The sequence below is a fragment of the Euleptes europaea genome, chromosome 13, assembly GCF_029931775.1.
Source record: "Euleptes europaea isolate rEulEur1 chromosome 13, rEulEur1.hap1, whole genome shotgun sequence".
Lineage (NCBI taxonomy): Eukaryota > Metazoa > Chordata > Lepidosauria > Squamata > Sphaerodactylidae > Euleptes > Euleptes europaea.
In genome coordinates this window covers 55,752,466-55,777,337 of record NC_079324.1, presented here as the reverse complement: position 1 = coordinate 55,777,337, position 24,872 = coordinate 55,752,466, and the positions used below count along the sequence as shown (strand labels likewise).

The 24,872-nt window shown below is 45.2% G+C and overlaps 1 protein-coding gene and 1 non-coding gene across 2 annotated transcripts in view; both read left to right on the top strand.

Annotated features, from left to right (window-relative positions):
• The first annotated feature begins 3,464 nt into the window (after window positions 1-3,464).
• LOC130486642 (small nucleolar RNA SNORA49) lies at window positions 3,465-3,603 on the top strand. The gene has a single exon (XR_008933762.1). It is a non-coding gene; the product is annotated as a small nucleolar RNA SNORA49 (small nucleolar RNA).
• Window positions 3,604-12,652: 9,049 nt separating this feature from the next.
• EP400 (E1A binding protein p400) overlaps window positions 12,653-24,872 on the top strand; it is a 78,630-nt gene continuing 66,410 nt past the window's right edge. The window contains exons 1-5 of the mRNA XM_056859077.1: window positions 12,653-13,963; window positions 18,002-18,112; window positions 22,740-22,827; window positions 23,169-23,276; window positions 23,902-24,293. Coding sequence (XP_056715055.1) covers window positions 12,653-13,963; window positions 18,002-18,112; window positions 22,740-22,827; window positions 23,169-23,276; window positions 23,902-24,293 — 2,010 coding nt within the window. The remainder of the gene's footprint in view (window positions 13,964-18,001; window positions 18,113-22,739; window positions 22,828-23,168; window positions 23,277-23,901; window positions 24,294-24,872) is intronic.

Genomic DNA, 24,872 nt, shown 5'->3' with positions numbered 1-24,872 from the left:
TGTTCAATATTATGTATACATCAGTGTTATATATTATTGTAGCCTAATTCCTGCCACTGTGAGCAATGGACTTACACCTAAGTAAGCATGCACAGACTTGCAAACTCCAGAGTTACTTTCCCCCTCTTCAGGAACGTATTTTAAAGGAACATGGGAAATTGTCATTCCGTGCGTCCTCTCTCACAGAATCTCATAGCGACACCTCGTAAAAACCCTATCATATGTCCAGGATTCCTTCTGGGGTTGAAAATCTCAGCTAAAACAGCTTTCTTTTAAAAAAAAAATTTTAAATTGTTTTTCATTTAATATCATAACATGTAAATAAACAGATAATACTAAGGTTATTATAAAACAGTTCAAACATGTAACATTATTAATAATAACAAAAGAAAAGTTGGACTTCCCCCTCACTCTCTTCTATCTTAAAATAAATTGTGTATACCTTTGCTAATAGTACTAATTATATTTTAATTAATAGTACCCCCTTATATTTTAATTAACAAATCTGCTAAGACAGCTTTCTGACTTCCCCAGAGTTTATAATTATTGCTTTAAATTTGTGTTGCAAATTTTAAAATACCATGTAACTAACTGGTAGCTAGTAAAAAAAAAAGAGAGAGAGAGAGAGAGCAGACTATAAATAACCCAACAAGACTCCTTGGATACTTCTGCGTTTCCAAATAAGGCGCTCCAAACCAACCAGCCAACCAACCTGTTCCAGCATCAATTATGTCCCTCCGGGGCTCCTGTAGCCATTACAACCTCCCTGCCTTCTCCTATTAGGAGTCTCTGATTAATGGTATGGCCCGCAGCCCCCCCCCCTCGGAACTTTCATTTGGTATTCGCCAATGGAATCGCTCCAGCTTGGAGCTCACGAATGGTATCCAGCTAGGAAACGAACCTCCCTATGGCAGGTCACAAGTGGTATCGCCCTCTATAGAGATGCCCTGGAAGGAACGCTGGAAGCGCCTAAGTGAGATTGCGAAAGGGTGGGGAGAGCTACGGAGGTGATAGGAGAACTTTGCACGGACAGAGAGCTGTAAGGCGCGGGGGAATCTCTCCAGGTGTGCGGAGCGGCAGTTTCCATGCCACCCTTTCCTTGCACCCCCGGGCAGGGCTGCTGCGCCCTTAACAGGTGCACGGCAGCCTGAAACAGAAGCGCTGACGCTTTTGCAACATTGCGCTTCCTTCCTCGAGGGAAACCCGCAGGACAAAGGCGGCGGCGCCTTCCTTTGCAGACGCCGCCGTTGCTGAGCTGCCTGCTCCTTTGGAGGCCGCTGCACCTGTTGGATTTCTGCTTTGCACGACCAGAAGGCGGCCAAGAAAAGATGGTAACTTCTACTCCCCCCCTTTTTTTGGGGAAGGGGTCTATCCCCTTCCTTCCTTCCTCAATTGGACTCTATGGCATTGAAGTCCCTCCCCTCCCCAAACCCTGCCCTCCTCAGGCTCTGCTCCCCAAATCTCCTGCCGGTGCCAAAGAGGGACCTGGCAACCGTAGTTGGGAAATACCTGGAGATTTTGGGGGTAAAACCTAGGGTTGCCAACCTCCAGGTACTACACAAGAAAAGAAGGCTCAGTGCTGTAAGGATAATTGGAGCAACCCAAAACAGCACTATAACACTATAAAGCAAATAAGTTAGTGTTAGTGTAAATTTTGTATCTGTTTGTACTCCCTTTGTATATGCTGTATATATTTATTCACTTTGCACTTTATAAAATTCACTTATTTGCTTTATAGTGTTATAGTGCTGTTTTGGGTTGCTCCAACCTCCAGGTACTAGCTGGAGATCTCCTGCTATTACCACTGATCTTCAGCTGATAGAGATCAGTTCCCCAGGAGAAAATGGCCCCTTTGGCAATTGGACTCTATGGCATTGAAGTCCCTTCCCGTCCCCAAACCCTGCCCTCCTCAGGCTCCATTCCCAAAATCTCCAGATATTTCCCCACCCAGAGCTGGCAACCCTATGATATCTGCATTAGTTTAACTGAGGGCTGATTCAGGCATGCAGGAAAAGGAAGAAACGAAGAGGCAATGAACCCAGCCTGCAGTGGGGTGAATTCTAGCTTTGGGTGTTCCTAAAAAGAAGGCCTATGCAAACAGATAATTACCACCTATGGCAGGGGTGGGGAACGTCAGGCCCGGGGGCCGTTTAAGGCCCGCGAAATCATTTGGTCTGGCCCTTCGTGGGGCCTGACAGATCTCTAGCTCAGAAGGATCTAAGACTGGCCATCTGCCCCCTCCAGTGGACAGGAGTAGCCTCTATTCAAGGCAGATGTGAGTTTGCCAAGAAAAGGAACCTTTCCCCCCCCCTTGCAGAAGTCATTTGCTATGGAGCTGGTAGGACCGCCCAAGAAACTGTGTTAACCCTTTCCCACCCAGGCCATGGAGAAACTTATTGGTCGGCTAATTTTTAATTTGATAATTTTGTATGGCTCGCGAATTATGTTATAAATATCAAAATGGCCCTTGGGTGAAAAAAGGTCCCCCACCCCTGACCTATGGGATTAGCTTGTTTATTTGTGGTGCTGGGTTTTTTTCTATTTGCAAGGAGTTCACAGAGTTTTCCAAAATGTGCTTCTTCTAGAGTGCTCCGTTATACGAATTGCCCATGTTCTTCACACAACGCGTAGTTAAATTGTGGAACTCCCTGCCCCAGGATATGGTGATGGCTGCCAACATGGAAGGCTTTTAAGAGGGGAGTGGACATGTTCATGGAGGAGAGGGCTATCCATGGCTACTAGTCAAAATGAATACTAATCATGATGCATACCTATTCTCTCCAGGATCAGAGGAGCAGGCCTATTATATTAGGTGCTGCGGAACACAGGCAGGATAATGCTGCTGCAGTCATCTTGTTTGTGGCCTTCCTAGAGGCACCTGGTTGGCCACTTTGTGAACGCCCCAAAAACCTCCCGCTGGTGGCAAAGAGGGACCTGGCAGCCCTACACATGAGGAATATATGAAGCTACCTTCTGCTGAATCAGACATGTTCCTTTTATCATTTCCACTCTTTTTCCCTGCAAAAACAGCTGATTGGTACATCACATGAAGGTTGCCAGCTCTGGATTAGGAAATACCTGGATATTTTGGGGGTGGAGTTTGGGGAGGACAGGGTTTGGGGAGGGGAGGGACCTCAGCAGGGTATAATGCCATTGAGTCCACCTTCCAAAGCAGCCATTTTCTCCAGGAGAACTGATCTGGAGATCAATTGTAATAGTGGGAGGTCTCCAGGTGCCACCTGGAGGTTGGCAGCCCTGTGTGAAACATTAGTTCAGATTAATTGTGGTTAATGAACCAGCTTCAAACTGTGGTTTTAGATCCAGGTTTGATGCAACCTGACCATTTTTATTGGGATGGTCAGTCTTTTGGATAACAATGGTTTAATTAAACTGTGGTTTTGAATGACATCTGAATTGCGCCGCAGTATGGAGTGTAGTTTTGAGTGACTTCTTACAAGCCTTGGTTTCCTCAGCCTTACTCCAGGGGCACTCTGGCTGGTAGTGTGCCTTGGCATTGCCTGAGGAGATATGAAAATCTTGCTCTGCTCCCTCCCCACTAGGAGCCTCGGTTTCCTTTGGGGCCTACAGTTTTGAGCAAACATTATATTTCCAAATGCAGAATTTTGCTTCTGGCTCTGTATGTATTTGTCTCGTTAGGAGATGTGGAAAGTGTATGTGCATGTGTCTAAAAATCAGTGTGCTTCCTTTCCAGCAGCCTGCATTTATTTTAAAACGAATATTGCCAAAATATGAGATAACGTAGCAAAACTGGAGGTGCTGAAATGTGATGTAAGTCTGAGCAAGCAGTGAAACAGAGGGTGGCGTTGGTATCAACAGATGTTTTCATAAGCGCTGAAGGTAAATATATATATGTAATTTGTTTAATACTTCTATCCATCTAATGTTTTAGTTCAAGGTGTCTTACGTGACTTCCTCCACTTTTAACCTCACAACAACCCTGTGAGGTAGGTTAGGCTAAGAGTGCGTGACTGACCCAAATTCACCCAGCAAGCTTCCTTGGCCAAGTGGGAATTTGAACCTGGGTCTCCTAGAGCCTAGGTCAACCCTTACCACCGTACCACATGGTTCCTTTTACATTTCAAGTGCATTTCTTCGAAGGCTGATTGGGGAGAAAATGGGCTTCAGTGGATCTGCTGTTTTTGGTGATGAATTGAATTACATAAGAGGTTTCTTGAAGTAGGCCGAATTACCAGCTACCCATCAGCCAGTGCGTGTCTCTCCCCCATCCACCCTCTTATATATGCAACTCTTGCGCTATAAAGCTAAAATACATTTTTGGCTACCTTGCAAGTTTCAACTCTTGCCTCTTGTGAATGGAACGGATTGGATTATTTATTACATTATTTATTTACGTCCACCTTTCTCACTGATACTCAAGGCGGGTTACACAGTGTAGGTCAAATGGCAGTCAACAGGATGGGGCATCCAATAAACAAAGTAATGTGGTTTGGATTGCTAAGATCTGGAAACCAACAGAAATTTGGAAAAAAGAGCTGAGGCAAAGCTTAAGTATTAAGATGACAAAGTAGAATCATACTTGCACTATTGGAAATCCTACACAATCATCATACCGTGAATTTTAATGCTCTATGCAATTTGCATTGAATTGTGCACTTCTCTCTCCTCTGTTTTTGTTTTATTTTTTAGCCACTTGAACTTCTTCCAGATTACAGGTGCTGAATATGGAGCTTAGACGCCATCTCAGCAAGTCCAAACTCAGATCCAGGTATGCAGAATGCAATGATCCCTGAAGACATCTCCATGAAATGGTGTTCATGAAGACAAGGTCTTTGGGACGGAAATGTTTCACAACTTCAGGTGCACCAGGCTGTGATCCGGAAACCAGCTACTTGGGAAGGAATAGCTGTGATAAAATGTCTCCTCAAGATCGCGTTCCACCGGAAGAACTCTGAGATGTGGGCTGGATCCAAAGACTTTATGGCATTGTACCCCACTGAGGTCCCTGTCCTCCCCAGGCTCCACCCCGAAATCTCCAGGAATTTTCCAACCTGGATCTGATTTCCCTACCCCCACATCCCCCACTGGTGGCCGGGGACAGACGGACATGGCAACCCTAGCTGGTGATGACCTTCAGTGTCACTGAGAATAGCTGATGCGCTGCTGCCCCCACCTTGCTGGGCCCCTGCTCTGCAGTGATTAAAGCCATTAGAGTTGGTATCCTAGGCAGGGCTTTGTTGGTGTTGGTGCCCAGACTATGGAATGCTCATCCTCAGGAGAACCTCCTTGTCTTCAGGTGACGGGGTCAGATAGAATCGTACAGTGTGCAATTTCTGTTTCCGTGTACAGTGTAAATGAAAATTTAGATTTCTCCTCCCTTTTTTCCTCCCTCCACCTCCAAAGTGTGATAGAAACTTGTAAATATCTTTATGAACACAACACATTTGTACTTGACCAGTAGGATTGGAAGAACTTGTGTTGTGTCCTACCTGAAGGTGTAATAAAGTGTACTTTTTAATAACATCCTCTGTGTCGTTTGGTCTGAACTCCAGGTCCTTTAGATCAAAGTTTCTTAAACTCTGGGATTGTGGGGTCGCGTAACTGAATGTGGGGGTCACGAAAAATTTGGCAACAGGATACATTTCTTTATGATTTATTATCAGTAAATGTTTGGTATACCTATTTTATATACCTATATAAAACATAGGTATATAAAAATTTCTCGGGCGAAAAGGGGTCGCAAGTGGGAAAAGTTTAAGAAGCCCTGTTCTAGTCCAACCTCTGCTCAGTGCAGGATCAGCCTAAAGCATCCCTGACAAGTGTTCGTCCAGCCACTGCTTGAAGACTGCCAGATGTTTCTGCTTCAAAAGGCACTGTGGGGGGTGGGAGGGAGATTTGCTGGAACTGGAAGCTGCTCTGATGCTACCATTTTGTTTTATCATTTAAATTCTGTACTGTTTTAATATCGGCTGACACTTTGGCAACTGTATTTTTTTAAAGGTATTGTTGAAAGCTTGTTGGGTGACCTTGGGCCAGTCACACACACTCAGCCTAACCTACCTCACAGGGGTGTTGTGAGGAGAAAATGGAGGAGAGGTGAAAGATGCTAAACCGCTTTAGGTCACCATTGGGGAGAAAGGCGGGGTATAAATAAAGGCAATAAACAAAATAAATCTTGGGTGGTATTTGCAGGGCACAGGTGTTGTGAACAATGAAAACAAGCCTTGTATTTTGATATTAAGGCTGCAGTCCAGTGTGTATATACTTGAGAGTAAGCCCTTGTTGAGACCGCCCTCCAAGTTAACACACATAGGATTGGGTTACACAACTGCAGTTTTATTTGGAAGGAGGGTTAAATTCCACTGGAAGCACTAGGGCTTACTTCTGAGTAAACCAGATTAGGGTCAGATTAAAAAAAATATTTTGGCATTTTTGGTATTCTGTTTCCTTGTGAAGACATGGTTTGTTTGTTTTTCCCTGGATCTTTAGCGATACAATTTTTAAAAAATTGTATGTATTGCATTTATTAGTTTGAATGAGGCAACTGGTGACCAACCCAAATGGATTTGTCAGTTGTCTGCCTGCTTTGATTTACCTACATCTTACTGTTAAAAGCACAGGCCAGTGGGCAACCTGATTTTTCAGGACACTGATCAGGTCCCACAAGTAGTGCTTCAGCACTGCTGATGTACTAGGTGTTCTCAAACCATCCCTTGGTAAGTTTTTGTTTTTAAAAAGGCTTGTCCCATATTGGAAACCGTCACTGATGTTTACAAATTATTATTAGAAATGGAACTCCTTGGAACATGTAGAGAGGCAAGGTAGTGTCTCTCTGGCTTCAAGAGCTGAAAGTCTTTGAAGGCGAAGAAGAGTTGGCTTTTATATGCCGACTTTCTCTACCACTTAAGGAAGAATCAAATCGGCTTACAATCACCTTCCCTTCCCCTCCCCACAACAGGACACCCTGTGACGTAGGTGGGGCTGAGAGAGCTCTAAGAGAACTGACTGGCCCAAGGTCACTCAGCTGATTTCATGTGGAGGAGTGAGGAATCAAACCCGGTTCTCCAGATTAGAGTCCACCGCTCCAAACCACTACACACCATGCTGTCTTTCTTTGGAGGTAACTTTTTCAAAATAAAGCCTCAGTTTAATCTACAAATATAGCAAAATAGACTGGAATAAATGTTTGTGTAATTATTTATTTGTTCTAATGTGTTACAATGCTATGTAAAAATGATTTAGTGATACTTGGTAATAAAATGACTTACTGTAATGGTACAGCATGGACTCTCGTAACTTCTTTAATTGCCTCGTTAGAATTATTTAGCAGAGCGCTTTAGAAAACTATATGTTTTCTACAAACAAACTGGTTCTAGGTATTTCTTTTAATATGAAACTAAATTGATTCTGTGGTTGTGTGTCTTGCTCTAAAAAATACACCCACAACATTCCCACCTCCCCTTCTGGTTAATTTTTATGGATTTAAATGGACTTCATGCCTTAAATGTTTTTTTTTGTTTTTTTTTTAATTATAACTCAATCTCTACCACTTTCCTTTTAAAATGAAATCATATTAGGGCTCTTGTTTAATTCTCCTTTAGCTCTAATAACACACCATAATCTTAATTTCTAGCATAAGTAGTTATCCAAACTTGCTCTAACTAGTAAAATTTAAAATGAGGTACAAAACTTGTCCCTGCGACAGAAATTAAATGGACATAAGTCTGACATCAGAAACCACAACATTCAGAAACCAGTGGGAAATATTTTAACCTTCCGGAACATTTGGTTGCTGGTTTAAGAGTAGCAATTCTCTTACAAAGGGATTTCAAAGGGAGATTAGAAAGAGAGACTGCTGAATGACCAATGGTAATTTCTCCCTGTCTACTACCCCTCTGCATATCACACCCAATCCAATGACGCCTGCTCATGTCATTGACTTGCTTTTGACATTTACATTGCGATAGTGCGTCTAATTCACTCAATGACAGATGGAATCACATTCTAGCTGTATCTGAAAAAGGGAGCAGCGGCTCACGAAAGCTCCTACTCTGCCAGAATTTTTTTAGTCTTTAAGGAGCCACTGGACTCTTTTCTATTGCTATTGACAGACTAACGCCGCTACCCATCGCAATCTCCCTAAACAGAGCTACTCCAGTTTAAGCCCACAGATTTCAATGAGTTTGTGTGTGTTAAGTGCTGTCAAGTTGCTTCCGACTCATGGCGACCCTATGAATCAATGTCCTCCAAAATGTCCTATCTTTGACAGCCTTGCTCAGATCTTGCAAATTGAAGGCTGTGGCTTCCTTTATTGAGTCAATCCATCTCTTGTTTGGTCCAGTAGCACCTTAAAGACTAACAAAAATATGTTCTGGTAGGGTATGAGCTTTCCTACACGGAAAAGATATGGAAGAATTTAAAATAACATGGGCGAAGGCCGTCACATATTGGGATAAACTGGCAAAAATGGATTTTACTAAATTAGTGGGTTATAGAAACAGGTTTTGTATATTCTTTATATTATCGTTAATAATGATATCTTTAAAACTGTTTAGACACTTCTTCGGAAGTCCGGTGATGGGTCACTTTTTATGGTGGGTGGAGGGGCAAAGGGGTTCTCTGAATTTTCTATTTCTTTTTAATTTAGATTGTATTAATGCAGATTATTTCATTGATACTCTTTTGTATTTTCTTTTATATTTTTTATTATTATTTTATTGTTTGTTTTATTTTGTGTTATAAAAATAAAAAAATATATACACAAAAAAAAAAGTGAGCTGTGGCGCACGAAAGCTCATACCCTGCCAGAAAATATTCTTGTTAGTCTTTAAGGTGCTACTGGACTCTTGCCCTTTTCTACTACACAAAACTCTGTTTAGGATCGTACAGCTTAACCCCCCTCCCCTTTAAAGTTAGCGGCGCCGTGAGCTCCCTTAAGTCCCTCCCCCTCTCCGCATGCGCAGTAGGATAAACGAAGCCGCCCGAGACAGCCTTTTCCCTTTTTGTGCAAACGCGAAGAGGGGGGGAGAACGGGGACGTCGGCGGGTTGTCCCTCGCCGGCGCTCGTAAGCGGCGGATGCTCCTGTATTCGGTCTCCCCCCCCCCGTCTTCTCCGGGCCAGTTTCCTGTGAGGAGCGAATGGCTGAAGCTGGGCCCGGCTTCGCAGCGGTAAGTGAGACGCGGCGGCCGAAGCCGGCGGGGCTCGGCGTGGCCCCGGCTCCCTCGCGAGGGGCTCGGTCGAGCCGGCCGGTGGTCTGAGGGCAGAAGCGGAGGCTGTAGGCCGCGCGTCGCTCTGGCCCGCCTGAGAGGACCCACCAGGCCCGGAACGCGGCCCCCCCCCTTGACTGTGGAAGAGTTAACGGGGGCCGGAGAGGGACAAGACGGGCCGCGGCCGTTGCGCGCGCTGCCTCGGTCGGGGATTGGGAAGGCGGAAGGAACCTACGGGGAGCGGTGTAGCGGTTAGAGCGTCGCGCTCGGCTCGGGGAGACCCGGGTTCGAATCCCCGCTCTGCTGCGAAGGTCGGTGGGTGAACTTGGGGCCGTTCGCTGTGGCTTTGGCTCTCCTCTCGGGGTGGTTGTGGAGAGGAACGCGTGAAGCTGCCTTCTACTGAATCAGTCCCTTGGTCCATCGAAGTCAGTATTGGCTGGTCAGACTAGCAGCCGCTCTCCAGGGTCTTTCCCATCACCTACTCGCTTAGTCCCTTGAACTGGAGATGCCGGGGATTGAACCTGGGACCTCCTGCATGCCAAGCAGAGGCTCTACCACTGGACCACAGCCCCTCTTCCATGGCCCTCCAGTCCAGGGTCTCAGGCAGGGGTCTTTCACATCACCTACTTGCCTGGTCCCTTGAACTGGAGATGCCGGGGACTGAACCTGGGACCTTCTGTAAAGTGGACGCTCTTCCACTGAGCCACAACCCCTCCCCATGGCTCTCCAGGGTCTCAGGCTGAGGTCTTTCACATCACCTACCTGCCTAGTCCCTTTAATCAGAGATGCTGGGGATTGAACCTGGGACCTTCTGCATGTAAAGTGGAGGCTCTTCCACTGAGCCACAGCCCCTCCCCATGGCTCTCCAAGGTCTCAGGCAGGGTTTTTTCAGATCACCTACCTGCCTAGTCCCTTTAATCAGAGATGCTGGGGATTGAACCTGGGACCTTCTGCATGCAAACCGGATGCTCTACCACTGAGCCGCAGCCCCTCCCCTCTAACAGGGGCAAGGAGAGCCATGATATGGTGCTCAGAGCAGGGTTAACAATATGATAGCTGTGACCAAAAAATATGTTTTTTTACATGAGATGCGCTGGCTCCCAAAAGTTTTCCATAGTACCGTAGAGTTGGAAGGGACCACCAGGGTCATCTAGTCCAATGCAGGAAATTCACAACTACCTTCCCCCCTACACCCCCAATGACCCCTACTTCACGCCCAGAAGATGGGGGGGGGGGAAGCCCTTCAGGATCCCTGGCCAATTTGGCCTGGAGGAAAATTGTTTTCTGACCCCAAAGTGGCGATTGGCACTACTCTGGGCATGCAAGGAGGGGCCACGAAAGTGCCACAATAAGTTGGTTTATACATTTTTCAGAAGCTGAGACTCTTCAGTCCATTCTTTTGGCTGCAGGGAGAGCCATGTACTGCACTCCTGAGCTCAGAGCAGGGTTAAAAATATGATAGATGTGACCACCCCAAAAAGATGGTCTTTTGTGAACCAGAACATCTGTTAGGAAAAGTTTTGTGCCTTAATTAATTGGGTAGTCTTTCAGGAGCTGAGACTCTTTCACTGGTAATTTTGGCTGCAGAACAAGGCTAGCCCTGTAGAATCTACCTCACGGGGCTATTGTCCACTTAAAATAGGGAAGGGGGATTATATATGTCTTTGAGGTGCTACATTCAGTAAATAATTAAAACAGGAGGGGGATTTATGTATGCCACTTTGCATTCCATGGAAGAAGAATGGAGTCTTAAAAAGACTTATTTAGACTTTTAAATAAAAACTTTGGGGGGTATCATCTTGAATACATTGGGAAAAGGGCAGGATAAATTATATAGGAAGGCCTCTCTTAGTTGGATCAGGGCGTCTTAAAAACTGCTAAATTTTACTGCTAAGAGATCTAGTTTGTGAGAAACATTGCAAGAACTTAAATTAGCTCAGTGTAACTGGGGATGCTGTCAATTCAGTGCTTCAATGAGTTTCAGCCAGAGTAATTCTGCATAGGCTGGTCCTGTGTGTTATCTCTGGTTACTGGTGGCTGTTGGGTGCTGTGCTTATGTAGCTGAACCCTACACGGAAACATCACACTCAGTTCTGTGTGCTTTGCATGACCGTTCGGCTGTTTACATTTTTTCTTAGTGACACTGTGTGAGCGTGTATAGGTGCAGAGTTACTCGAGTCCGAGTCTATTTGTTTAAGCTGGGACAGGATTAACTCTGCACAGAGTTGCACCGTTAAGAGGTTTCAGAGTGCCAAAAGACTCCTGTTTTTAAAAACAAGCTCACATGTCTGCTGGGGAGATTTAGAAGTGCTTTCCAATGGTACAAGTGACTGCAAGGGTCACAGTCTGGGGGGTGGGGGAAAACCTCAGCCTGATTGTAAATAAACAACAGAACTCCTGTCTGTTTCCTATAATTGTTTTCCCAAACTTAAACAGCACATCAGATAACATCTCTTTGCGGAGGAAAAAACTTTTAATTAAAGAGAAACAACAGCCACAGTACATAATTAGGAAAATTCAAACAGAATGACATATATGGAGGCCATGGGTTTATGTTCTTTCATTCTGTTAAAATTCAAAACAGCAGAAAATAATGATGAGAGGGAGGGCATCTTGGCCATCTTCTGGGCATGGAGTAGGGGTCACTGTGTGTGTGTGTGTGTGTGTGTGAGGTAGTTGTGAGTTTCCTGCATTGTTCAGAAGGTTGAACTAGATGACCCTGGTGGTCCTTTCCAATTCTGATTCTAATTTTCTAAAGCTTCAGGTGGGAAGAGAAACGTTACCAGTTTACCGCTTTCAGTAAAAGCGCTATTCTCGGCTACGCTTGACCATAAAATATCTTTTATTAATGCTTTAAGAAAAGCGAGAAATCTTGACTTCTGGGAAACTCAAGTGTTACGTCAGGGACAAAACTGCCTCTCTCCTGGGGAGGTCTGGGTTGATAGGTGACCACTAATTTTGGCTGGCTTCTAAGGCCTTTTTTAATGAGCACATTTCCTATTATTTTGTGCCCAATATTCTGAAGAAACACAGACTTCATGGAGAACAAAGGAGTGAATGTGAAAATGTCCTTTGATTGCAGAGCAATTTTAATAGCACCTTCACACAGCACATAGGTTCAGGTGATTATTCTAATTAGTTTTGTGTTAACAGGGAAGACAACTTAATAGTTTTAGTGGGGCAGAGGGAGATTTTAAAAAAATTATTAATTTATACACATCCAGAATTTACATGGTGCTTTAGAGGGTAACATGCAAAAAAGGGAGGTTTTTAGTCTGAGGAACTTGAATTTAAATTTCTGCAGTAGCTTAGAAAATAAAGAGCAGGGAGAAGCGAGAGTAACAAACCGAGAAATGGGAGTATTGTTCAGCCAAACACAATATGTTTACTGAGTCAGAAGGATGTTTCCCTTAACAGAATTTCTTATTTCTTTTTTATAGTTTGAGAACATTAAACAAAGGCGATAATGCACCATGGGAATGGACCTCAAAATGCGCAACGCCAACTCCAAAGGTCCCGCTCCTTCACCGGCAGCGAGAGCGAAGATCAGCAAGCGAATCTGCCGCAGTCCCCTGCGGCGTCCTTTGCTCCTTCCGCCAGCCCGTCTGCACCACAGTCTCCCAGTTACCAAATCCAACAGTTCATAATGAGCAGAAGCCCCGTGGCCGGCCAGAACGTTAATATCACCCTGCAGAACGTTGGATCGGTAACTGCAGGAAACCAGCAGATCACGCTTACCCCTCTGCCGATCCCAAGTCCGACATCCCCCAGTTTTCAATTCAGTCCTCAGCAGAGGAGGTTCGAGCATGGATCGCCCTCCTATATCCAGGTTACTTCGCCGCTGCCCCCCCAGGTCCAGTCTCAAAGCCCCACGCAGCCCAGCCCTGTGCCCGTTCAGTCCTTATCAAATGTTCGGGCGGGTACCCCCGGGCCTGGTTTGGGCATGTGCAGCCAGAGTCCAACGCGAGGCTTCGTGGATGCCAGCGTGCTCGTCAGGCAGATCAACTTGAGTCCTTCGAATGGCGGGCACTTTGTGTATCAGGAAGGATCCGGGATCGCCCAGCTCTCTCAAGGGACTGCTGCTCAGGTGCAGCTTTCCTCTCCCGGAGCGCCTGCAACGGTGAGAGAGCGCAGGCTGTCGCAGCCCCACTCACAGACTGGAGGCACCATTCACCACCTTGGACCACAGAGCCCCGTGGCCAGCGGGGCAAATATCCAGCCTTTATCGAGCCCCGGTCACATTACGACGAACAACCTGCCGCCGCAAATTAGCAACATCATCCAAGGCATGCAGCAGCAGCAGGTCCTGCAGGGGCAGCAGCTGAGCAGGCCCTTGGGGTACGACCGGACTCCTGGCAGCCTGATCGCTGGTGTGGGTGGGCCACCGACGTTCGGGATGACATCGCCACCCCCTCCCACGAGCCCCTCCCGAGCCAGCATGGCGCAGGGGCTGACGAGCCTCCCCCTTGCCCCTTCGGTGTGCGCGGTGGTGAAGAAGCACAAGAAGCTGGAGGAGATCCCCCCCGCGACTCAAGAGACCGCTCAGATGAGGAAGCAGTGTTTGGAGCACCACCTCAAGCAAATGGAGGTCTTGAAAGAAACTTTCAAGGAGTACCTGATTGAGTTGTTCTTCCTGCAACACCTTCAAGGGAACATGATGGACTTCTTGGCGTTTAAGAAGAAGCTCTGCATGCCGTTGCAAGCATATCTGCGGCAGAATGACCTGGATTTGGAGGAGGAGGAGGAGGAAGAGCAATCTGAAGTTATCAACGACGAGGTAAGACCCTTGACTGTTTTTAATCATGTAAAAGTGTCGTTTTAAATTTAGAATTGACACCAGCTCTCTGATCCTGCAGTCCTAGGCATATGGACATGGTCCAGTTGAAACCAGTTAGACTTCTTCCAATAAATGTGGTTAGGGTCAAGTTGCAACGCTTTCCTTGGGCCAGGAGACACCTCATCAGCTGCTACTGCAGCGATCCGTAACTGTTTTGTGGCAAACTGGGTGTTCTGGGGAAGTATTTAGGGTTAAATCTATTCATTTTATTTACTATATTTGTATGCTGCCATTCAACCATGGAAGCTCCCAAGGCAATTAACAGTACAACCCCCCAAAGAAAAGATAAATGAACTGTGGTGATAGAAAGCTGAACCCCGGGGTACGTTGGGACGACTGCCACCCTAGATGTTTGGGGCGCTTCTGTTTTCCTCCTCAGACAAACTATGGGGAACCCCCTCTCCAGAAAAAATGTGCTGCAGAGCAAAGCCCTAAAACACCAAATGTTGGTCTTGCCTTGGAGACAGAGCCATTTTGTTATACAGCTGATTTTCAGCTTCACTGCATGCATGCTTTACATTCTTAGAAAGCCTGTCTGATGATCGATAACAGTCTGTTGGGGTTGTATTGGAAAGGCTGGCACTCAGCTGTTGGATTAGCCATTACAGTTTGCCAGGTGACCTCAGCTAGGAGCCAGCCTTAACCTATAAAAAAGGGGCCGTGGCTCAGTGGTAGAGCATCTGCTTGGCATGCAGAAAGTCCCAGGTTCAATCCCCTGCATTAAAGGATCATGCAGTAGGTGATGTGAAAGACCTCTGCCTGAGACCCCGGAGAGCTGCTGCCATTCTGAGTAGACAGTGCTGACTTTGATGGGCCAAGGGGCTGATTCAGTATAAGTGTTCAAAACTGGGGACGTAGGGAAGCTCTTATGCATGCTGTCCTCAGCTCCTGAGAGGAAGGGCCAGGATACAAACGTAGTAAATAAAATAATACTTGAAGGAAAGGGTTTTTAGAGCTTAGAAAATAAACAACGAAACCTCTTAAAAGAAATGTCACTATAATGTAGAGATTTTCCTTCTTTCTATTTTCTGTTTCAGCTCAGAGTGTCGTCAACAGAAATTATTTTAACATGTAAACAAAACTTAAAGAGTTTTAATGCATGATTATCATCGCACACAGAAAATATGTGTGAACTTTTGGAGTTCTTTCTTAGAAACTTATTTTTTCATAGAAGCCTAACTTTTTTTTTTAAAAAAGTGATGGTATAACTTCCACAGTGATAACAACAACAAGAAAGAACCCGGAAGTAGTTTTAATTGAGGTTTCAGTTGCCTGGAAAATTGTTATTGAACGTCAGTTGAGTTTTGGAAGCAGGCAAGGAAGAAAGGTTTTGCTTTTTGTTTTGGAAATCCCACTGGGCCTTTCAAGCCCGGCATTGCTCTTGCTTAAAGATAACAAGCCTAAAGCTCGTCATTTAAAAAATAAACCAGTGGTATATTAAAGTAATTTAAATACATTTGTGAGCTTGCAAGCTGCCTTGAGCAGGACTTGCAAGAGGTGGCATAGAAATATCCTAAATAATAAATAATTAGTGTCTCTACAGGAGCCCAAAGTTGCTCTTGCTAAAGATGTCGAGGTTAAAGCCTGTCGTTTTTAAAAACAGTGGTATATTAAAGTGATTTGAATACATATGTGAGGTTAGCATCGAGCTAATTGCAAGCCGCCTTGAGCATGACACACAAGAGGCAGCATAGAAATATCCTAAATAAAAAATAATCAGTATCTCTACTGAAACTTATTTGTACAGCTGCATCCTGGCTGGTGGTCCCATATTTTAAAGCCATGTTGCATTACAGCCCCACTGAGCATAATGGAGTAAACGTCTGTGGGTCACAGTAAGGGTTCCTTTACTTGATGCCACAGCTCCAGACTCTTTTTCAGAGGGTTGTGCAGCAGCGTAGTCTGACAGTCCTACCAATATAGAGCCAGCGTGGTGTAGTGGTTAAGAGCAGTGGTTTAATCTGGAGAACCGGGTTCGATTCCCCACTCCTCCACATGAGCGGCGGAGGCTAATCTGGTGAACTGGATTTGTTTCCCCACTCCTCCACGAGAAGCCAGCTGGGTGACCTTGGGCTAGTTATACTCTCTCAGCTTCACCTACCTCACAGGGCATCTGTTGTAGGGAGGGGAAGGGAAGGTGATTGGAAGCCAGTTTGAGTTTCCCTTAAGTGGTAGAGAAAGTCGGCATATAAAAACCAACTCTTCTTCTGTTCCTGAATTGTAAACCCCTTCAGTTTTCTAGATTGGAGCTGAATTGGTCACTCATGTTGCCGGAAGTTGTGATTAGCCGCCCTACCCACGTGCATAGATCTCTTTATTTCAGAGGGAGATTTTAATTTTTGTTTATGGCCATATGCGTTAGAATGCCAAAGGGAATGCACGGTTGATTTGCAAGACGTCGTTTCCCAGAGAGGCGTGCGTTTTGTTTGCAAGCTGCTACTTCATTGGAAGTGTCAAGTTATATTGTACATACATTGCTGTTTTGAGTGCAATCTGTTGAAGCTCTTTAATGGTGGAGTTACTAGTAGTTTAATGACCTATTTACTTCTGGGTTTGAGGTGCAGGGAGATCTGTGAATGGATTTGCCCAGGAATATTTTTTTAATGGTAAATAGGAGGCTTGCCCTTAATGGTAAATAGGGTGCCTTGGTTAATACCAGGGCTGTGGTGAAAGGAGAGAAGGAGGTTAAACTTTTCCCCCAAGCTGCTTTCCTGACTTTGAGTTGTGTGTTATTTCCCGTGGGTTAAATAGCAGCTCCAGCGGTCTAGTCAGGAAAGTGACAACATTATCTCACGAATGTTAGGTGCCTCTTTGGTTTAAAACATTTAAATTTTACAGGCTGAGGCACTCGATATTTTGAAAACAGTAGAAAGTTAAGCCCATTTAAATCCATAATAGAGTCTGAGGAAGTGTGTTGAAGGTCATCCAAGTAGGTCGGATGATCTATAAAAATAAATGATATATTTTCTGTGGTCTGAAATTAAAAAAAAAATTACTATTCCTTACATACGCGCTAAAGGGGCTGGCTGTAACATTAAAATTTTGTTTTTTCACCCATGGTGTCTTCAGAATAATCAAAAATGGTCAGTCTGTCGCTTGGCAATTCTGAGTACAACAGTGAAGACCTTTAACGGCTTTTCCTAAACCGTAGCAGAACTTGCCCACGATTTGTCAATCGTTTTTCACACCTGTATCCCAGTTTGAATCTGCTGTTCATGGGTTAGTTGTCAAGGCAGGTCTGCGTTTCACTGTATGGATGAGCTGCGTAATGAAGGCTTTTTTAAAAAAAGATACCTGATTGAGAGGTTTGACAATACATGTAATCAATCTTGTGGAAGGCAAAATAATAAAAAGTGAACTTCTGTGCGTGCTGATCAGGTTGTGTTACCTTTTATTGCAGAGGAATGCTTGTGGGGGAGGGCATCCGCACCTTCTTTCTTTGTATTTTGTGGTCTTTCTCTCTTATCCGCCCCCCTTTTCTTTATCACCTTCTGCTAAAGCAATGCACCTCATCCCTTGCCTGGGTGGGCTGATCACTATGGGGATTTGTTGCGGAGGGGCGGGGGGAGAGAATGCAGGCTCTGCTCATTGCTTAATAAATGTTTGGGCTCTTCTGAATGTGGATTGGCTGTCGTGCTAATTTTGTTGTCTGTTAAGAAAGCCAAGATGTCCGAGTTTTACCCGTGTTATTGCCCAGATTAAAAAATCGAATTGAGACTTTGGACGGCGAGAGGCAACGGTACTTCCCGCAAGCCTGTCCCTGGCTCTGTTCTGCTGTTTAATGACAAAGCGGAACTCTTTATTTTAAAAAAAGGTTAATGTTGAATTGCACTGATGGTTGTATTGTTACAAACCCCTCTTTAGTGAGAAACCATCAATAAAGTGCAAAGCGGGAGGCATTGGCCGGATTTTAAACACGAAAACAAAAAGAAAAAATGATTTCCCTTTTTGTTTTTCCCCAAAAATATCTTCTCTCAGGTAAAGGTTGTGACAGGAAAGGATGGGCAGACTGGTACTCCTGTTGCTATAGCAACCCAGCTTCCTCCAAATGTTTCTGCTGCTTTTTCAACACAGCAGCAACCATTTCAGGTACTTTTCGATGGTTCTAAACTCGTAGTTTCATCCCAGATTATTATTATTTTTTTCTTCTTCATTCAGATTTGGTATCGAATAGTGGAATTTGTATTTTCCCAATAGGCCCATCCCTTTCTCATCTCAAAAACGAAACCAAGCAGTAAAAGACCTTTAAATTTTCAGATGCATGAGTGTTTCATGGAGCGCTGAGGAAGTGTATTATTTTTCCTTGTCTCAAAAGTTGCTGGCTTGTTTCATTAACTTTCAGCTTTTAATGTATTTCACTTTGGTTTGCCTGTCTTGATTTCTTTGTACGTTCTGCCTAGTAACAGTGTGGTTCCCTCTGTCTGTGCCATTGTGACTGTGGATTTCTTCTAAAATTCTGTTCTTTTTTTCCTTTTTGTTCTCAATTTGAAGGTTTTTTAAAAAAACTTTCAGGCACAAAAAAAATGTCAGATTTAAAGCTGCACCTTCTTACTTTCGGGTGCATTGAAGCTACCACTGTTTTGTATAAATAAATGGCATATGGTTTGGATTTGGAGTTGGTTCTCATCTATCTGGTTTTTAAAGTTAGATACTTTGCCATACTGCTAGGTTTGCTGAATTACAACAGAGCTAGGAGCAATGATGCAAAATTTCTGGAAGCCATGGGATGGGGGAAGCCCAGAAAATTTTGGGAAAGTTTAAATATATGTAATATATACATTCTCATCGGGACTGAGATTATTTTACTGCATTAGCAACACAAACACAGCGTTTAGAACTTAGTTAGCATGTAACAGCTGCAGATCAATTCACTGTAAGCTGTTTTAGTGCACATTGTAATTTCAGCCATCTGACAGGAAGGGAAAAAGGAAAGTTGAAAATAGTGTACTATCACTGGGGAGGGGCTGTGGCTCTGGCAGAGCACCTGCTTGGCATGCAGAAAGTCCTAGGTTCAATTCCCGGCATCTCTAGTTAAAGGGACTAGGTAAGTAAGTGATGTGAAGGACCTCTGCCTGAGACCCTGGAGAGCCACTGCCAGTCTGAGTAGACAAGACTGATGGGAGGGGCTGTGGCTCAGAGGTAGAGCCTCTGCTTGGCATGCCGAAGGTCCCAGGTTCAATCCCCGGCATCTCCAGTTAAAGGAATTAGGCAAGTAGGTGAAGTGAAAGGTCTCTGCTTGAGACCCTGGAGAGCTGCTGCTGGTCTGAGCAGACCCTGATGGACCAAGGGTCTAATTCAGTATAAGGCAGCTTCATGTGTTCATCATCAATAATGTATTCAACAGTGTATGAACATCACATATTCTGGACAAAATGTAATCACATTTAAACATTTATTTTATTTTATTTACTATATTTAAATCCCGCCATTCACCCCAATGGTGACCCCATCAGTCTCCTCTCCTCTGTTTGATCCTCACAACAACCCTGCGAGGTAGGTTAGGCTGAGAGTGTGCGACTGGCCCAAGGTCACCCAGCAAGCTTCCATGGCACAAGTGGGGATTCAAAGCTGGATTTTCCAGACCCTCGTCCGACACTTTAACCACTATGTCATGTGCTTCAAAAGGTGCTGAATTCCTGTCTACCATGTACACAGGAATTATTGTTATCTAATGCTGTAGCTAGGAGCCCCGTGGTGCAGAGTGGTAAGTTGCAGTACTGCAGTCCAAGCTCTGCTCACAACCTGAGTTCGATCCCGACTGAAGTTGGTTTCAAGTAGCCGGCTCGGTGTTGACTCAGCCTTCCATCCTTCCGAGGTCGGTAAAATGAGTACCCGGCTTGCTGGGGGTAAAGGGAAGAGGACTGGGCAAGGCACTGGCAAACCACCCCGTAAACAAAGTCTGCCTAGTAAACGTCGGGATATGACGTCACCCCATGGGTCAGGAATGACCCGGTGCTTCCACAGGGGACCTTTACCTTTTTTTTTAATGCTGTACACTGACTTGGTCTTGAAAATAATTTCACTCATTCCAAAAGTGCTTAAAAAAAAAAAAAGTATTTCCCCAAATTTCATCTGGGGAAAAATAACTGGAACCTCCTCCAACTCCCCCCCCCCCCAAAAAAAACCCTTCACATCTCTAGCTAGGGCCTTTGCTTACAAGTGACATCATAATGAAGTGATTAAAAAAAAAACAGACAAAGAGTCACCTTCATTGTGGCCCTCTTGGCTCTGTGAGATATTTAACAATATTGGACTGCAGGCAAATCATGGTCAGTGCCGATCCTAGTTTTATTTTCAAATGTTTACAATGTAGATCTTGGAAATAGGGGGGTTACGTTATGGATGCAACAAATCTGGCCTACTGTGGGCTGTTGAAACATTCAGCCCTGAGGGCCACACTGGAAATAGTTCCTTTTTATCGTTTATTGCTTACTTTACATTAATTGAATGTTATCGATAGAATAATTTAACATGCTAATTATCTGCGAGCAAGTAGTAGGACTTGACTGTTGCTTTTGCCGTTTTAGCCAGTAGCATTTGGATTTGCAGCAAGCTCAAATATGCTGTAGAAGCTTTTTTCAGCCCTCAGATATGGAAGAGATCTAGTAAGACTCTGAGAGACACTGTGTGTTAAGGTTTTAGCAAGCAATGTAATTTCCCATAGAAATAAGAAAAGGAAAAGCCGGATTTATTATCTCTCCCCTGTTAATATTTCAGCTTTTAAAACATTTTAAAAAAAACTTCTGAAAGCTTTCACAAACATAAATAGTCTGCCAACGCGGTATGGATCTCACATTTCTCCTGCTTCTCCAGTAAGCTGTAAATAAGACCACAGAATTTACCGTTTGTCCATGAGCTCCTTTGTTAGGGATGCATCTCCTGAAATGGGAAGGAAAACCTACCAAGCTTTCTAAGTTTCCTTCCTTAGGGAATTTGCAGGCACTTCCTGTAGCCTGAGTTATACCTTTGCTAGTCCCATAAAGACTAGTTCATTTAAACCCTTTAAAAATGGAGGGAAATGTGAAGCCGTCTACAACTGAGCAGTATTAGTGGTATCAGTTCCCTTGGAGAAAATGGCTGCTTTGGAGGGTGGACTCTTATGTACAATTGCCAACCTCCAGGTACTAGCTGGAGATCTCCTGCTATTACAACTGATCTCCAGCCGATAAAGATCAGTTCACCTGGAGAAAATGGCTGCTTTGGCAATTGGACTCTATGGCATTGAAGTCCCTCCCCAAACCCCGCCCTCCTCAGGCACCACCCCAGAAACCTCCCGCTGGTGGCAAAGAGGGACCTGGCAACCCTAACTCTATGGCATTACACTCTGATGAGGTCCCTTCCCTCCTTGGGCTCCACTCCTCAAATCTCCAGGTATTTCCCAACCCAGAGCTGGCAACCCTACTCCCCCCCACATCATGGCTCAAAGTGGCTTCAATATAAAGCTAAAAAGATCTACCAAGAGGCATGCAATCAGTTAACCAAAGGAACTCATACACTGAGAACAAATTTCACCCCTAAAACAAAGCATCAGAATAGGCAAGGAGCCCCAGCACAGTTTTACAGGACTTCCTAAAGGCCAGACTATCTTTTGACCTCCTCTGGGAGGCTGTTATGAAGAACAAGGGCTACGAAAGAAAAAGCTGGCAAACAGACTGATAAAATATGCTATTGTGTCTAACACTGAATCCATCAAAGTACATGTATCGTCCTCAAAGAGTTACATAAATAACAACTCTCCCACAAATGTGAGACGTACACAAATATACAAGTTGTATTAACAATTCAAACTACAGACTAGAGATACACACAAGAGGCAGATCTTGCAGCCCTGAAAGTTGGAACGACCAACTAAGAGCTGTTGGGAGGAGTGTAGTGGTCAGTGTGGATTCAGCATGTAGGGTATGTTGAAGAGCATAGTCCCCCTTCTGAGAAGCCAGCCCTTGAAATGGAGGCTGAAGTTGGTGGCGGTGATTGGCAAAGGAAGGGCAAGTCAAAAATGGTCTCAGGAGATGGATGTAGGCCAGGTGAAGTCAGAAGATAAATGATACAGAGGGATACTTACACAATGCCTGGGTTGCATCTGTTCACCTTCACACATTTTTTTTACTGACCTTGGATGACTGGCCTCAGAAGTTCCTGCCATTCTTATGCCAGGCTACAACAGCGAAGAATAGAGATGTAAAATTTCCAGAGCATCCTGGTTAAAAAGTCCCTTTTACCTTTGTTTTCTATCCTTGATAAAGGGTGGGGAGGGGAATTGATTGGCTCTTCATACGCTGGGGGAAGTATATGGGGCGTTGGTAGTAATCGCACATACTATTTTGAAGGTGTTTTTTTTTAGTGCAAAACAAAGTTATGACTTGATTACACAAATTTGCTCTAAGGCGGGATCGCGAAAAGGAAAGCCCAAACATATTTCTCTTCCTGTAACTTTAAGCGTGTCATTTTCAACATAAATGGTCTTTGTTAAAAGTGGGTGTTATCCCCCTAGGTAATGAAAGTTGGGCTAAGAGTATTAGGAAGTGCCTTACATTTGATGTACTGTAGATGTTTTCAAAAATTGCCAGCAGCTCTTGGACACATTCCCCCCCCCCCCATGCAGCTTTAAGAGGGGGGGGGGAAGGAATTAGCTGTGAAAATAGAATCTGGGGGTTCTGTTAAAGAAAAATGTGAGGATTTAGCTGAATACTGACTTTTCTGTTTTCTCTTATAATAGCAGGTGCATGCAGGGGCTCCGGTAACAGGAACTGTGAATGCCATAGAAATTGAAGCTTTTAAGAGACAGCAAGCACTTTCTTCAGCAGGTATGGTCCCTCAAGCAGAACCAAATTATCCTTTTAGGCTAACACGAGGATCGACACTGTCTAGCATTCACTAAAAACGCTCGCTTCAGTTTGCCGGTTTTGCCAGAGCCTGATTCAGACTGTTTGTTGCGATAGGAAGTTCGCTGCTCGCCACGTGCTCCCCTTGCAGCCAGTAGACTGTGTTTGGTGATAGCCCGTGTGTTTTAAGCATCGCCTCCCACGGTGCTGTACTTTCCACCGTAGAGTCGTAGAGATCAAAGCTCGGGGCACCTTTTTGTAAACGTTATAACCTTGAACCCCTTCCGCTGTACCGTGCCGTAAATGGAATTTGAATATCACAGATTCGTCTAAGAGACCACGAATTGAAGTGGGCCGTCATGGGATGGTTTTTCAGCATCCAGGTGTGGCTTCAGGAGTCCCTCTTCAACAGCTCATGCCAACAGCGCAAGGTAACTGTGTCGCCACACGCCAGCCACAGATTAATTGGCAAGCGGGATGTCGATGCTGGGGCCAGAAACTGCGGAGCGTTTTGGTCTTTCTTTTCTTTTTGAGGTCTCTGGTTCCACCACGGGCTTCCCACTTGTAAATTAATCCTTGGTGTGAAATGCCTGGTTTGTGTCAGGAGCCGAGCGACGGGCTTTGGTGGTGCATGCGGGCATGCGGAACCTGTCGCAGGAGCCGACTCGAACTCGGTTGCTACGGAGCCTGCCGGTTTGCGAATGGGTGGCTCTTGGGCAGCAGCCGTGATTTTAACTTTGAGTGTTAGTTATTGCATTCGTGCTGTTTTTTTTTTTAAAAAAATATCTGTCACCAACATAGGCGCTATTAGATAACCCATCCGTGTGTACTGACTCATTGCAAAAGCCCATCCGTTCCTGTGCATGATAGACTGTGGTATTGATTTTGTTGTTGTTTTTTTACTTGTGATCGTCTTCCACCATTTGTTCAAAGCGATGGTGTTGTGCGGGCAGAGTAAGTAGAATAGTCACCTCCTTGACGTTTTGCCGAAGTCCCGAGAGGCCGAAAGGCTTTGCGGGGGATTCACCTCTTTTTCGTTCTCTTCTCGCTTCGCAGGTGGGATGCCTCCCACCCCTCAAGCGGTGCAGCTGACGGGGCAGAAGCAGAGCCAGCAGCAGTACGACCCTTCCAAAGGCCCCCCGGTGCAGAACGCAGCGAGTCTGCACACACCCCCGCCGCAGCTGCCAGGCAGGCTGCAGCCAGCCAACGTGCCCCTCACCTCTCTCCCAGCCGCCCTGCAGCTGACCCAGCAGCAACCTCAGGTCACAGAGGCGCCGGTCCAGCCTCAGGTTCATGTGAAGGCCCCGCCTCAAACGATCTCCGTCAGTGCTCCTGTGCCACACAGCCAGGTTCAAACACCACTGCAGCAGCAGGTGCAGCCAGTGGCGCATGTCCAGGGCCCTGTCGCAGCGCAAATATCCCAACCACAAGCTCCAGTCCAGCAGCAGGTATTTGTACATGTGTGAACCCTTTGTGTATGGGGTGGGTGGGAGGAGGGATCTATTCCTAAGGCTGAGGACAGAGTGAGAGACGGACCTCTGCTAAGTAAGAATGGGGGGGGGAGTGTGTGTGTGTGTGTTAAGTGCCGTCAAGTCGCTTCCGACTCATAGCGACCCTATGAATCAATGTCCTCCAAAACGTCCTTTCCTAAACAGCCTTGCTCAGGTCTTGCAAATTGAGGGCTCTGGCTTCCTTTATACAGTCGATCCATCTCTTGTTGGGTCTTCCTCTTTTCCTGCTGCCCTCAACTTTTCCCAGCAAGACTCTTTTCTAGTGATTCTTGTCTTCTCATAATGTAACCAGGTACTAAAGAGCAAGCTAGATAACCAACGTAATAGGAATATCACTTGGAACATTAAAAGGGGCCAGTGGAAAAAAATGGGCAGTGCCTGAACACTAGAGGGAGAGTGGTTCAGTGGATCCTCCCCACATAGTTTTATGCCAGGGGGGGTCAAACATAAGGCCCTGGGTCCAGATCTGGCCCCTTGAGAGCTCTTATCCGGCCCGCGAGACAGCTGAGGCAGCCA